At 34.6% G+C, this 16,220-nt stretch overlaps 1 protein-coding gene across 1 annotated transcript; it reads left to right on the forward strand.

The window, feature by feature from the left end:
* LOC112498162 (disease resistance protein RPV1-like) lies at positions 1-3,190 on the forward strand. Its single transcript, XM_052436006.1, has 5 exons — positions 1-470; positions 578-861; positions 910-1,595; positions 2,488-2,811; positions 2,924-3,190. Exons 1-5 carry the CDS (start codon positions 1-3, stop codon positions 3,188-3,190), a joined length of 2,031 nt encoding a protein of 676 aa, XP_052291966.1.
* The last annotated feature ends 13,030 nt before the right edge of the window (positions 3,191-16,220 follow it).

Raw genomic sequence — 16,220 nt, forward strand, 5'->3', positions numbered from 1 at the left:
ATGGCTTCATCTTCTCCTTCTTGCAATTATGATGTCTTCCTCAGTTTCCGAGGGGAGGATACCCGTGAGAATTTTACTAGTCATCTCTATGCTGCTTTGTGTGGAAAGAAAATAAAAACCTTCATTGATGAAGATCTCAACAGAGGAGATGAGATTTCGCCTGCCCTCATGAAAGCAATCGAAGGTTCAAAGATTTCGGTAATCATTTTCTCAAAGGACTATGCTTCTTCAAAATGGTGCCCGAATGAACTTGTCAAGATTCTTAAATGCAAGAACTTGAACGGCCAAACTGTTATTCCAATGTACTATCATGTAAGTCCATCCGATGTGCGGAAGCAAACTGGAACTTTTGGGGAAGGTTTTGTTAAGCTCGAACAACAGTTCAAAGAGAAGGCAGAAACGGTTCGGAAGTGGAGAGATGTAATGATCAAAACATCCTATCTATCTGGACATGAATCTACGAAAATAAGGTAACTCTCATCATTCATCACATATGTCTTCATTTTTCCATTTTTTTCTTAATTCTTTTTATCATTTTCACTCGTTGTTTTTCAATTTCATGCACGATACTTGCTAGGCCCGAGGCAAAGCTTGTACAAGTGATTGTCAACGATATTTTGAAGAAATTGGAATGTAAATCAATTTCTAGTGATTCATCAAAGGGTCTTGTTGGTCTCAATTCACGAATTGAGTGCATTAAATCACTGCTATGCGTAGGTTTTCCGGATGTTCGAATTGTGGGAATTTGGGGCATGGGCGGTATCGGTAAAACAACCCTTGCTAAAGCTCTTTTTAACCAGGTTTCCAATGAGTTTGAAGGGAATTGCTTCATAGAAAATGTCAGAGAAGAAATAGAAAATGGTGTTGGATTAGTGCATCTACATTAACAAGTTGTGTCTCTATTATTAGGAGAAAGAATTGAAATGGGAGGCCCTAACATACCAGCGTACACTCTAGAGAGGCTCCGGCGTACCAAGGTGTTCATTGTTCTTGATGATGTCAGTGAATTCGAACAACTAAAATATTTCGTTGGATGGCTTCATGGATTTTGTCCTGGAAGTAGAATTGTTGTCACCACTAGAGACAAACAAGTACTTCGTAAACACGGAGTGAACGACGAACATGTATATGAGGTTGAGAGACTTAGCGAGGATGAAGGGCTTGCGCTCTTTTATAAATATGCCTTTAGACAAAGTCATTGCCCTGAAAATCATACGGCGCTGTCGAAGAAGGCAGTACGATATGCCGAGGGCAATCCGTTGGCTCTTGAAGTCTTGGGATCCTCCCTTCATCAAAAAAGCAAACAAGACTGGGAAAATGTATTGGATAACTTAAAACAAATTTCTGGCGTCAGTCGCATTTATAATGTGCTGAGAATTAGTTATGAGGAACTTAGTTTCGAGGAGAAAAGTATATTTTTGGATATTGCATGTTTCTTCAAAGGAGAATGTAAAGATCGTGTGCTAACGCTACTGCATGATCGTCAATACAACGTGACTCATGTACTGAGTATCCTCATCGATAAGTCACTCATTACAGAACACAACAACAGATTGCACATGCATGAATTATTACAAGAAATGGGACAAGAGATTGTTCGTTAAGAAGATATCAAAGAACCAGGCAAACGTAGCAGGTTATGGCATCATAAGGATGTTCGCCATGTACTGAAGCACAATGAGGTAAGATTCTGTAACTCTTCAATTGGAATAAGTATATTAGTTTAACCGAATTTGAAATCAAGTCAAAGAAATTCGGATCATAGAACTTGTGCCATGCAATATTCGTTGAAATATACTTTTGAATGATAAAATTAGATTTCATGTTGAGAAAAAGCGTTTTAGACTGTAGATATATGAAAGGATGTGTCGTAGATAGGTGTTAAAATTAATTGTGCTGTTATCCTTATTGAATTGTTGTTAAGAGTATATTGGTCATTTTTTTTTTGTCACAAAAAAAATATAAGAAATGAGCTATCGAGGTATATTTTCGAAAATTGTATCTGAATTTGACTTTGAATACAATTAGGTAGAAAAGAAAAAAAAAATCGACTTACATTGTTTTTTTTTTTTTTAAGGTTCGAACTAACATTTAGGATTCTATAAACTTAAAAAAAAAAAACCATATCCAAATCTTATCTCAAACAAATAGGCCCAATCTTCTCAACCTCTTTATTTAGCTATTCAATATTCAATATAAATCTGAGGGTGTCAGGATAACATGTTGGTAATTTAGAGAAAATTCCAAAATTATCAATTTATCAATTTTCAACGGTGTTCAGAGTTCATTTTTTTTTCAATTTTGCAAATAGTCCCAAATTTTCTTTTTCTCTCATATAGGCATTCAATATAAAGAAAAGAAAGAAGGAAAAAAAATTAAAGATTGCAAAAGTTGTTTTCATCCAAGGACCTTTTCATTAATGAACCTTACAAATGTTTCATTTGGTTTGGGTTTAAGGCTAACTCATTATTTGTTTTTCTTTGTAAGGGGATCAATGCAATTGAAGGCATATTTCTGAATTTGGCCAAAATAAAAGGCATCAATCTAGATTCAAGAGCCTTCACAAATATGTCTAGTCTGAGAGTGCTTAAATTTTATATACCTGAGGGTTTAGATATGAGCTTCGAAGAGCAGCATTCAGATTCTAAAGTGCAATTTCCAGACGGGTTAGATTATCTTCCTGAGAAACTGAAATATCTTCACTTGCACAAATATCCATTGAGAACACTACCAGAGAATTTCAAGCCCAAGAATCTTATTGAACTAAACTTACCTTTTAGTAAAATTGTGCAAATTTGGGAAGGAAAAAAGGTATGTTGTATTATTACCCAAATATTAACTTTTTTAATTATAAATATAATTAATTGTCAAATTCATTATTACTTTTTTAAGTAATGTAGTCTTTGTATATCTTTTGTCACAGAAAGCTTTCAAGTTAAAATCTATTAACCTCAGCCATTCCCAATATCTCATTAGGATACCTAACCCATCAGAAACACCAAGTCTTGAAAGAATAAATCTTTGGAATTGTACAAACTTAGCTTGGGTTCCCTCATCAATCCAGAATTTCAACCACCTCAGTTTGTTGTGTTTTCAAGGCTGCAAAAATCTTAGGTCCTTTCCAAGCAACCTTCATTTTGTTTCTCCTGTAAATATTGATTGCTCCTTTTGCGTTAATCTCACAGAGTGAAAGAATCTGTAATTATATGTTTGGAGAGCAAGAAAAACGATGAGAAAGTGAAGAAAAATGACGAAGAAGAATCTAGAATTTATTGAATGAAACTCAACCACACAATCGTGCTTACAGCTCTTTATTTATACTCAGTTACAAAGTAAACTAAATCTGTTTTATATTCTATACACGCTAAACCAATTGGTTAACAAAGTAGCTGACTCAGCTAACTGAATCTTTTACACGTCAGCTATCAAGTTATCAAGTGTGCTCATCCTCACAGCTCTGACCATGCTCTGCAACATCCCCTCTCAAGCTAAACTGTCCAGGATGGACATTTAGCTTGCTGCGAAGATAATGGAAGCGGTCAAAAGTTAGTGGCTTGGTAAGTATATCTGCAGTTTGATCCTCACTTGGAACAAATTGCACTTCAATCTTTTTGGCCGCTATTTTCTCCCTGATAAAGTGAATGTCCAATTCAACATGCTTAGTTTTAGCATGATAAACTGGATTGTAAGCCAAAGCTATGGCACCTTGATTATCACACCACATAATAGGTTCTGTAACAAGTTTGATTTTCAACTCACTAAGCAGATTTTCAATCCAAACAACTTCAGATGTAGCTTGAGCTAAGGCTCTGTACTCAGCTTCAGTACTGGACCTTGAAACCACTTGTTGTTTCTTAGAACACCATGAAACTAAATTCGAACCAAGATACACTGCATACCCAGCTACTGATTTTCTATCATCTTTGTCACATGCCCAATCAGAATCACTATAACAGTTCACTTGTAAGGTTCCACAATGATAAAAATGCAAGCCAAAATGAATGGATCCCTTCAAATACCTCAAAAGCCGTTTACATGCTTCCCAATGTTCTGTCATTGGTAAGGATAGAAATTGACTTAGTTTGTTAACTGAGAATGCTATCTCAGGTCTTGTTAGAGTCACATACTGCAAGGCCCCAATTATACTTCTGTACTGAGATGCATTAGAAATAGGTGAGCCTGAACTTTTTGTGAGATGATGCCCTGTGGACATAGGAGTAGGAACTGGACTGCAACTTGCCATATCATGTTTTGCTAAGAGATCAGCTATATATTTGGCTTGAGATAGATGAACTCCAGCTGCTGTCTTAGAGACTTCAATCCCAAGAAAATAGTTTAACTCCCCCAAATCCTTTAAGGCAAAAGTAGTCTGCATATTATGAATTACTTGCTGCACCAGTTGGTAGTTAGATCCAGTAACAATTATGTCATCAACATATACTAAGACAAGTAAGATATGATTATTTTCCCACTTATAGAAGAGAGAGCTGTCAGACTTAGAGTTTAGAAAACCCCACTGATCTACCATAGCATTCTTGAATCTGTCAAACCATGCTCGGGGGGCTTGCTTTAATCCATAGATGGCCTTCTTGAGTTTGCATACATGAGTAGGCTTTGTAGGATCAACAAATCCTTCAGGCTGGACCATATACACATCTTCAACCAAAAAACCATTCAAGAATGCATTGTTTACATCTACCTGTCTGAGGATCCATTTGTTCATGACAGCTAAACTCAAAACTATTCTAACTGTGGAAGCTTTCACAACTGGACTATAGGTTTCAGTATAATCTATTCCATGTGTCTGATGGAAACCTTTTGCCACAAGTCTTGCTTTGTATCTAGAAATGGTTCCATCTGAGTTATATTTAATTCTGAAAACCCACTTGCTGCCAATTACTTTGACAGGTGTTGATGGTTGTACTAAAACCCAGGTATGATTGTTTTGAAGTGCTTGATACTCCTCATGCATTGCTTGAAACCATTTTGGATCAGTGATTGCTTGGGAAACAGAGGTAGGTTCTGAGGGTGTGGCTAAAAGAGCAGCAAGATAAGACTTTGGCTTAAAAATGCCAGCTTTAGATCTGGTGATCATAGAATGTCCTATTGGTGGTGCAGCAGGTATTATATGTGGTGGTGATTGAGTATCATTTAAAGGTTGAATATCAGACATTTGTGGTGTATGAGAAGAAGAATAAGGGGAATTTACCTGGCTGGGAATTGTTGTTGAAAACTCGGAGGAACCACTTGCTGAAGAGGATTGCAGAGGAGATTGCAGTGCTGGAAAATGAGTAAAGATAGGAGTAGAGATAGTGGACGAATGGGAAACTGTATCATTTGAATTACATGATTGTGTAACAGAAGAAAAGTCTGAGCCAGGCACATATGGAAAGGAGTTTTCATCAAAGATGACATGATTGGAGATGTACACCCTACCAGAAGAATGAAGACATTGGTACCCTTTATGTTGAGAGCTGTACCCAATGAAGACACATCTACCTGATCTAAACTCAAGTTTGTGCCTATTATATGGCCTGAGGTAAGGATAACAAGCACAACCAAAGGTTCTGAGAAAATTGTAATCTGGTTTTTTATGAAAGATTTTTTGATAAGGTGAAATATTATTCAAGGTTGGTGTAGGCAATCTATTGATGAGAAACACAGCTGTGTGAAAAGCATTCCACCAGAATTTTAGTGGCAAACTCGCTTGGGCTAACAAAGTGAGGCCAATATCCACAATGTGCCTATGTTTTCTTTCTATTCTACCATTTTGATGATGAATATGAGGACAAGGATGTCGGAATTGAATACCAAATTGATCAAGATATATGGAGAAACTTCTAAATTCTCCTCCCCAATCTATCTGGACAGTTTTGATATGCCTATGCAAGTGTTTTTCAATGAAGTTTTTGAAGTTTATGAACACTTGAAGAGCATCAGATTTAGCAGTCAAGGGAAAGATCCATGTAAACCTACTGAAATCATCTAGAATGGACAAATAATAGGAATAACCCTGAGTTGAAGTAACATGGGAAGGACCCCAAAGATCAGCATATAAGAGTTGAAGAGGCTCTACTGTTTTTGTTGGAACAGAATCAAAGTGTAACAGATGACTTTTACCAAACTGACAGGCATTACAGAAACTCAAGTGTTTGATTTTATTCAAGGAAAAGTCAGTACAATCCTTCAATACATTTTTGAGAGTATGAAAAGCCGGATGTCCTAGCCTTTTGTGAAGCAAATTGATGTCAGCAGTGCTTGTATTAGCTATCAGGGCTGACTTACATGAGTTATTACTGACAAGGGAAGGATTATTCTGGACAGCAGAACCATTACAAGACAAAGAAGGAAAATAAGCAAACATAGATTCAAAGTGATTGACAGAAGATTGACAAAATAAAACTGGGCTATCATCAGAAGATTGGGATGCAATCTGGACTTGATACAATCCTCCTTTTGCAATTCCTTTAAGCAAGATGGTCCCTGAACTCCTGGCCTTAACCAAACAACAATTTTCAAGAAATTCAATAGTAGCATTATTATCAGCTAGAAGTTTCGAGACACTAAGTAAATTTTTGGTTATTTGAGGAACATAAAGAACATGACTCAGCAACAAAGGTTCAGATGTAGTTGTGGCTAGCAATACTGATCCAACTTGTTTAATATGCAGAGAAGAACCATTACCAACAAGCAACTTTTCACTTCCACTATAAGATTTTGGTTCAAGAAGTTTACCTGCATCATTGGTGATATGATTAGTTGCACCACTGTCAATGTACCAGGTGGGATCTTCAACCATCTCAGGAGTAGGAACTGTGGGTGCGGAAGGAGAGCAGCCGCTGTAATCTCCAGTAAAACCAAAACCAGAAGCAGAAGAACTTGCACCAGTGGAGCTACTAGGTTGAGTAACATAAAAAGCAGCTGGATCTGAGCACATCACATAGCTTTGATATCCTGGACCTCTTGGCAAATTGAAATTTCCAGCATTATGATTAGTAAAGACATTGCCAAATTGAGAATTAAACCCTCTGCCATAAGCACCATTAAAAAATCTGCCACCTGAATTTCCAAATCCCCTTCCAAAATTCCTTTGACCAGCCCTAAAATTGCCATTAAAATTTCCTCTTGCTTGATTCCTTGAAGGTACAAAAGCAGAATTGTACCTATTCTTGCACTTGTGAGCTCCATGACCCGGTACAAAACAGATTTGACAAACAATAGTTGAATTACCATCACCAGATTGTCCCATACCATTTCCATTAGCAAAATTTCCATAGACAACTCCACCATAAGTTCCATTATTATTATATCTTGGATTACCACCAGCATTTTTTCCAGAATTAAACTGTTTTTGTGCCATATTAGCTGACAAATTATGAGTAACATCACTAGCAATTTTGCCTCTCTTCTGCTCAACTCTATTCTCATGACTTAACAGTAAAGAGTAAAACTCATCAAGATTAATCTTGTCACCTCTAGCTAAGACACTCGTAACAAGAGACTCATAATCTGAGGAATCCAATCCAGTCAAAACATATTGAACAAAATCACTCAATTCAACAGGTTTTCCAGCCAGAGCTAAGCTATCAGATAACCTTTTCATTTTAGCAAAATAATCAATCATTGACATTGAGCCTTTTTTAAGTGTTTGAATCTGCATTTTAAGAGGCATTATTCTAGCCTGAGATTGTGAGATAAACATACTAGTAAGTGTGTCCAGAAGCTCTTTAGCAGTAGAGCAATGAATCACCGTTGCCAGCAAATTTTGTTGAATGGATGACATCATCCAACTCAGAATCAACTGATCAGTCTTCACCCAAGCAAAAAACTCTGGATTAATTTCTCGATCCTCTGATCTTGTTGAATCAATAGCTCCAGTGACAGCTGATGGAAGAAATTGCTCTGGACAGGCTCGATCACCATTGATGAAGCTCTCCAAGCCGTTACCTTTAATTGTTGTTAAAATCTGAGTTCTCCAAACAATGAAGTTATTTTGGTCGAGTTTCACAGGAGTAACAAAACTATAAGATCCAGAGGTTTGATTCGAGCTCATCATTGTTTGCTCTGATACCATGAAAGAATCTGTAATTATATGTTTGGAGAGCAAGAAAAACGATGAGAAAGTGAAGAAAAATGACGAAGAAGAATCTAGAATTTATTGAATGAAACTCAACCACACAATCGTGCTTACAGCTCTTTATTTATACTCAGTTACAAAGTAAACTAAATCTGTTTTATATTCTATACACGCTAAACCAATTGGTTAACAAAGTAGCTGACTCAGCTAACTGAATCTTTTACACGTCAGCTATCAAGTTATCAAGTGTGCTCATCCTCACAGCTCTGACCATGCTCTGTAATCTTGAATACTTGTACATAAATAGGTGCAAAAGGCTGAAGAGGGTTTCAACTAGCATTTGTAAATTGAAATCTCTGATTTGGCTTTGTCTTAATGAGTGCTTAAACCTCGAGAGTTTCCCATAAAGCTCGGAGAAAATCAATTTAGGCAGAACTACAGTTACAGAGTTGCCATCTTCATTTGAAAATCTAGAGGGGCTTGGAACGCTGGGCTTAGAGAGTTGGTCTGAACTAGGTAATTTAAAATCTTTTCAGTACATTGGTGCGCATGGATCAACCATAAGTCAATTACCACACTTATTATCACATTTGGTGTCATTGCATGCATCGTTATTATCCGGTTTATCTTCCTTGAATTGGTTAAATTTAAATAACTGTGCCTTAACGGCTATTCCAGAAGAGATTGGCTGTCTACCCTCATTGGAATGGCTAGAGCTAAGAGGAAATAACTTTGAGAGTTTACCTGTAAGTATCAAGCAACTTCAACTACTGAAAAGGCTTGACTTGAGCAATTGCAGTATGCTTCAGTCAATACCAGAGCTCCCACCAAGTTTGAAATGTTTACAAGCAAGTAATTGCAAGCGACTCCAATTTTTGCCAGAGATTCCATCACGTCCAGAAGAACTAGATGCATCCCTACTCCAAAAGCTATCCAAATACTCCTATGACGATGAGGTGGAAGATGTAAATGTCAGTTCGTCCATTAAGTTCTTGTTTGTTGATTGCATCAAAATGTATGAAGAAGAAAGCAAAAAGCATTTGGCAGATTCACAACTAAGGATTCAGCATATGGCAGTTACATCATTGCGACTATTTTATGAGTTGCAAGTAATACGCAATTCTCTTTCTTTTGCACCTCTCTCTCGCTCTCTTCGTTTCGTTACATCTCAAATCATGATTTTCATTTTGCAGGAACGCTATAAACTAAGGGGTACGGTTCTAATTTTACCTGGGAGCGAAATTCCAGAATGGTTCAGCAATCAAAACTCAGGATCCGAAATAACTCTTCAACTGCCGCAGCATTGTTGTCAAAACTTAATCGGGTTTGCTCTCTGTGTTGTCCTTGTATGGTGTGATCCTGAATGGAGTGGGTTTAACATCGACTTTCGATACAGCTTTGAAATGACGACTCTCTCTGGAAGGAAACATGTTCGTCGCCGGTGCTTTAAGACATTATGGTTTGTTTATCGGATGACTAAAATAGATCATGTCGTGCTTGGATTTAATCCTTGCGGGAATGTTGGTTTTCCTGATGACAACCACCTTACAACTGTCTCATTTGACTTCTTCTCGATATTCAACAAGGTGTCACGTTGTGGGGTGTGTCCAGTATATGCAAATCCCAACGGGACCAATCCCAACACTTTTACTCTCAATTTTGCTACCGAAGTTTGGAAATTGGATGATATGGCAAGCGCAAGAGGAACTTCTGACGAAGAGGAATTGGAACCAAGTCCCAAGAGAATTTGCAGAGACGACCAAATCAACACTCCTTAACAAGTGAGCCACTCCTTTTCACGTATCCTTTTTCCTTAGGTATGTCCAAAATGCTGTTATTCCAGATTATGATTTGCTTAATATTGATGTTTTTTCTATGCATTCCTTATCACTTTTGAAAATAACTTTTCTTTATTTAACTTGTTGCAGAATTAATAAGTCAAAGCATCGGTTAATCCTCTGTTGCTGTTTTCATTGTTAACATTAGACGAAAACAAGTGGGCCGTGTCTATAAGTGGAATTCAACTCTTCAGTCTCTACTAAGTTGTAGTAATTTTTGGAAGTGTTCTAATGCTATATGGTTCTGAAAGTTGTTTTTTATACAATCTTTTTTTTTTTTTCAAATTTGTAATTTTGTTATGTCAGAGACATTACTTTCCTTTCTTCTTTGATTTTAATCTTGCTGAGGAACCATATAAGAAACCTCCAAAATGCTTAGGGAGCCAAGACATACGTGAGGGCTGTTACAAATTAATTAATTTTTTTTCTATTCTGAGAAAATAAGCATTTTGAAAGTACACAAAATTGAAAACATTTTCTTGGCCAGTACGCAGCTTGTACAGTACATAGCATTGGGGAAGCTATACTCAGGTAAGTTTGAAGAGCAGAAAAATCAAGCCAGACTCTTGACTCAAGAAGTCCATTAAAGACTTTTTCATATGTTCATTTCGGGTAGTTTATCTCTCTGCGTTGATGTTTTGTGTGGGAATGTTGTTTTATTTTAAATCCCTGTAATGGTGTTGTGAACTTCTAATCCTTTGTTTGCTTCCTAGACTATAAGTTGTTTAACGAATGCACTAGGCTTTTGCTACTAATATTTTAATTTGAGATGGAAAGGCTTTCAAGATATGAGAAATGTTGGATGTACAAATAAAATCAAACAGACAACTTCATCTTTTTATACGATTTTTTTTTTCTGGTCATGACAATGTATGGGGAATACAAGATTCTAAATTACTCCTCTTTGTGCTTCAAGCTTTAATGTCTTGGTGAATCATTTGATGACCCAAATTTTAAAGATTTTATAGCTGAGTTAATTAGCCATCTAACCATTTTTTTTTTTTACCTCAGTCACATGACTTATGCATGTGGGACTTAAGTAATGAAACTAAAAACTAACAGCAGCTAAGACGCAGCCTTTTGAAGCTGCTTTTAATTCACTTTCATTAATGGTAATTTAATTTGCTGGCTCATCAGTTCGAAAGTAAAATCCAAAAACTATGATAAGAACAGAGACAGAGTATTGTCGGACTACACAAATTCTGTTATTGCTAGGATTAGAAAAACCCCAGCATTTATTCTTTTACACGAAATAAAAGTTGTCAAATTTCTTTATTCACCGGAATTATATGAATATTGAATTATGTGTTCAAATAATCTCATTAACTTTTGTGAATTTATCATGATCACAAGACATGACTTGATAATTTTTCCATTTATGTGTGATCAGAAATTTGACATGAGATATCTGACATTGTTTAGTCTTAGTGTTTATCAGGCTACGGCAATTTACTTAATTATTGCGTTTTAAATCAACCTGGAGAAACTATCTAAATGATCTGAAGGCTTGTTCTTATGTTCTTTAGCGCTATCTTATGTTCTTTAGCGATATCTGACATTGTTTAGTCTTAGTGTTTATCAGGCTACGGCAAGTAAATGATGTTAAAAAAAAAAAAAATCTAATGAGAAGATCAGAAGAAATTACAGGAAAACTGGTTCGCAAGATAAATACCAAAGTCTAAACTGATTTGGTTTTACATCTACTATTTATGAAACCGCATCACTAATAACAATGGTGCACTTACAAAGTTGTCTTTCAATTTAGTGCATGCAACGTCAGTTGGGTATACAAATTTAAACTTTGCAAATGTCAACATGACAACAGAATTTAGAACCATCACATTATTTATTTATTTATAATTTTAAATGACTTCACCTCATCTACTTGCCTTATTTGGAAAACTTGATGTCTGAAGGATATTACCGCCTTTTCCAAATTGTTAAGGGTACGGAAAATCATTAATATAGTAAAAGAGTGGAAGATCTTTAGTAAGGTTGAAAGGGCTAAAATTATAACGAAATAAAGTTACAGTTACAAAGTCTATGTCAGGCACATATTTGTCATTCTTGGTATGCATCGTCAACATCTAATTTTCTTTCATATGTTAGCTAGCTGGCAAACTCTGGTTTGACAAATCATTAAAATGTCCACAAGAAGACTTGTTGGGATTTTATGGTTTTCCAAGAACATGAATGAAGATGTCGAAGGCTTCTTCTTGTTAAAAAAAGATAATGATAAATAATCAGCAAGAAAACTCCAAGAAATCACAGGAAACAAAAGAGACAGAAAGCCATAAATCTCTGTTTATACATGTATTCTCAAAAATCTCTATTTTTGCCTCAAAGAGAAGAAAACGTTGCTCTTATGGCTTCAACCTCTCCGAGCAAATATGATGTCTTCCTCAGTTTCAAAGGAGAGGACACTCATGACAACTTTACAAGCCATCTCCATGCTGGTTTATGTCGAAAGAAAGTTAAAGCCTTTTGAGCGCAATCGAAGGATGAAAGACTCCAGTAATCATTTTCTCTAAGAACTACGCTTCTTCGAAATGGTGCTTGGATGAACTTGTCAAGATTCATGAATGCCATAAAATAAATGGCCAAATGGTTGTACCAATTTTCTACCATGTAGATCCATCCGATGTGCAGAAGCATACTGGAAGTTTCAAGGATGTCTTTGTTAAGCATGGAAAACAGTGCAAGAAAATGTTAGAAAAAGTTCAAAATTGGAGGGCTGTTCATTCAGATCTTGATGAAATATTTATTGTTCCATCCTTTCAACGGAATTTGATTTCTATTTCTACTTTGGACAAAACAATTTTTTTTTTTTTGTTCATTCGAGAATGACAAATTTTGTTTGTTTCATAATTCAAAATTGTTTGGTTTCGGTTCTTTATCAGGTTATCATAATCTTTATTTGATTGATACGGTTACTTAATTTAATGAATCACTGCAATTAAGCACACAAAGTATAAAAAGAAAACAAAACAACAAAATGAGATTTGAGGCCAACAGGACTTTGGATATCTTAGAACTCATACATATGGATATTTGTGGGCCATTCCCTATGGTTGTTTGGAATGGTCAACAATATTTTATGGTGTTCATAGATGATTTTTCTCAATATAGTTGCATATATCTCCTTTATGAAAAGTCATAGTCCTTGGATATGTTCAAAAATTTTAATGCTGAAGTTGAGAACCAACTCGACAAAAGAATCAAAAGTGTCAAATCAAACCATGGTGGTGAATACTATAGCAAATATGACGGTTCAAGTGAACAACATTCAGGATCATTAGTTAAATTCTTAGAGCAATACGAATCGTCCCACAATACACTATGCTGGGTTCGCCCACTATGAATGGTGTTGTTGAAAGATGAAACAAGATGCTTAAGGACATGATAAAGTGTATGATTTGTTATCCTACTTTATTAGAATCACTCTGGGGAGAAGCGCTTAAAAGTCTAAAATATATCATTAACAATCATTAACAATGTTCCAACTAAAGCGACTGCCAAAACCCCTTACAAACTTTGGACAAGCAAAAAGTCTAGTATAAAACACTTGCATGTTTAGGGATGTTCAGGTAAGACAAGGTCTTATAGGCCTAATGAGAAGAAACTGAACTCAACAACGATGAGTTACTGTTTTATTAGATACTCTAAAAGATCCAGGGGTACAAGTTTTATGATCTCACGATTAAGTCGATTTTCAAGTAGGGAAAGAATGTCGAGTTTGTTGGGGAAGATATAGTTAAGGACTTGATTTTTGAAAAGGAATATGTTGATATTCCCATAGGTATTATTAGCATTGATTAGGGTCTCATTCATGTCTTTGTTCAAGACACAATAGATCAAGACAATGTTGGAGAACCCCGTATACAAGAAGTTATTCTAGAGGAACAAACTCTACCACCTCAAGAACCTACTAGAGAAAGGAGAAGTGGTGTGTCAAATGACTACATGGTATTTCTCCAAGAACTGAGGTAGATATTGGAGTGATGAAAGATGATCCGATCAATTTTCATCAAGGTATGGAAAGTTCCAACTCTTATAAGTGGATTGATGCCATGAATGAGGAGGTAAAGTCTATGAAGGACAATGACGTATGGGATTTTGTCCCATTGTTAGGAGATGTGAAGCTTATTGGTTGCAAATGGATATTTAAGATCAAGAGGGATTCAAAAGGTAATGTGGAGAGGTACAATGTTAGTTTAATTAAAGTTGATAATCATACTAATAAAGTAGTATCGGAAACAATGAGTTTAGTATAATATTAGAAAAATATAGAAGTTAAAGTAAATTCTTGGTAGTTTGCCTTATATGGGTAAAATAGTCAGTTTAAACTTATGCCTATGCAATCTTGTAATCAAATATAATAAAATATTTTAAGTCATGAAAAAAGTAAAGTAAGAAGATTTAGTTAATGAATTCTCAAAAGTTCTTCTTTATTTAAAATTTTTAAGAAGTAAAGCCCACATTCTACTACTTTTTAGAGAATTCTTAAGTATGTAAAAACATAGAGAAAGTGGTAGAAATTGCTAAAGCTGAAAATTTCTAGAATTAAGTCAAGCTGGCACACCTTGGCTTGTGTATTTAATCTCTTTGACAAAGAAATTTGGAGTGACACTTATCTCACTTCTAACCAAAAAGCAGGGGTAGATCTAGGATTTTAAAGTACTCGGGCTAAATTTAAAAAGAAAGTTATATTGTAAAGTGAACATAAAATTTTATAAAAAAATAAAATACACATGATAAGATGAAGACATTAGAAATCTTACACTAAATAATAATTACTTTAAACAAAATAATTATATAAAAATGGAAAATAAAAATGTAATTCAAAATAAAAATATAACTAAAATTGTATTTTTCACGGCTTCAAACAATAGAATTCATCAATTATGGATTTTAGATCAATAGTATCTGCAATTTCTCTTTTAGCATAGACAACCATAAATTTTGAAAAAAACTTATTTTCCATCTTACTGCGAAATGATGTATTGATAAGGCTTATGGCTAAAAATGCACGCTATGTTGTGGCTGTAGACACTAGAAGAGTCAACACAAGACGAATCAAACATTCAAAATAATAAATTAAAATAATATGTAAAATAAATGAATTAGTTTGAAACTATAACATGAAACTACATAAGAATTAATAAATTAATTAATAATTACAAGCTTAATTAGCATGCTTAAATAAATTAAACAATTCAATTTTGTTCATCTTTTCCATTTTTAAAAAATATTATTAGTGAAAAAATAACAATAATAAATCAACTCAAACTAATAAATCACAAAACTAATTAAAAAAAAAAGCCATTCAAGCATTCAAAATAATAAATTAAAATAATATGTAAAATAAATCAATAAAATCTATCTAAAAAATTAAATAATTTATACAAGTTCTAAGGTGATGTTTGGTTGCGAGGAGAGAATGGGGGAGAGGAAAGTAATTTAAATTCTACTTTTATTTCCATTGTTACACAAAATATATAAGAAATTAATTTCCATTAGAATTTAATATCCCTTATAATGTAGAATTTGAATTCCACACCAAAGAGTGAAGAATTTAAATTCCTCTTATGTTGAAAACCCAAGCTTCCAAAATTACCCTTCAATATTTTAACTTGTTTATTGTTATTAATTATTATTATTTACAATTTTATTTTATCAATTTAATATTATAAATAATTTTATATTAATCAAATTGAATGAATGATTTAAAAAATTTAATAAAATAAATAAACTTATTTATTTATTTAATATGAAAATATATAAATATAAATTAACCACCGCCAGTCTTCGCCAGACCACTGCCAGTCTTCGCTGGACCACTGCGGTCTTCATCAGAACTCCGCTGGAATTTCGCCGGATCACCGCCGGCATACCGGAACTTTGCCGGAGTACCGCCGGAACTTCACTGGACTTCCATCAAAAAGTCACCAGCCACCGTTGACCACCGTTGACTTTTGTTGACCGGTGTTGACTTATGTTGACCGACTTTTATTTATATTAAATAATATTTAACATTAAATTATATTAAATAGTTTAGTATATTAAATTAATTAATTTTATATTAAATATAAATCATTAATTGTTTTAGAATTTTTTGAAATTAAAAAAATTTGGTATTAATATTAAATTATATTTTATTACTAATATAGGTAATTTAGTATTTAAAGCAAAGGATAAATTTGTCCACAGAAAAAAAAATTATAATTTCTTTCCCTATCAAATTTTATGTCAAACCAAACAATGAAATTTAATTTCACTACTCTTTTCCACTCCTCTCTTCTCCT

This window comes from Citrus sinensis, chromosome 3, assembly GCF_022201045.2.
Source record: "Citrus sinensis cultivar Valencia sweet orange chromosome 3, DVS_A1.0, whole genome shotgun sequence".
Taxonomy (NCBI): Eukaryota; Viridiplantae; Streptophyta; class Magnoliopsida; order Sapindales; family Rutaceae; genus Citrus; species Citrus sinensis.

Excerpts from the sequence above, each read along its gene's own strand:
- LOC112498162 (XM_052436006.1), top strand. The coding sequence starts at position 1 with ATGGCTTCATCTTCTCCTTCTTGCAATTATGATGTCTTCCTCAGTTTC. Across the intron at positions 862-909 it reads CAGAGAAGAAATAGAAAATG|GAGAAAGAATTGAAATGGGA; the intron begins GTGTTGGATTAG and ends CTCTATTATTAG. Across the intron at positions 1,596-2,487 it reads AAGAAATGGGACAAGAGATT|GGGATCAATGCAATTGAAGG; the intron begins GTTCGTTAAGAA and ends TTTCTTTGTAAG.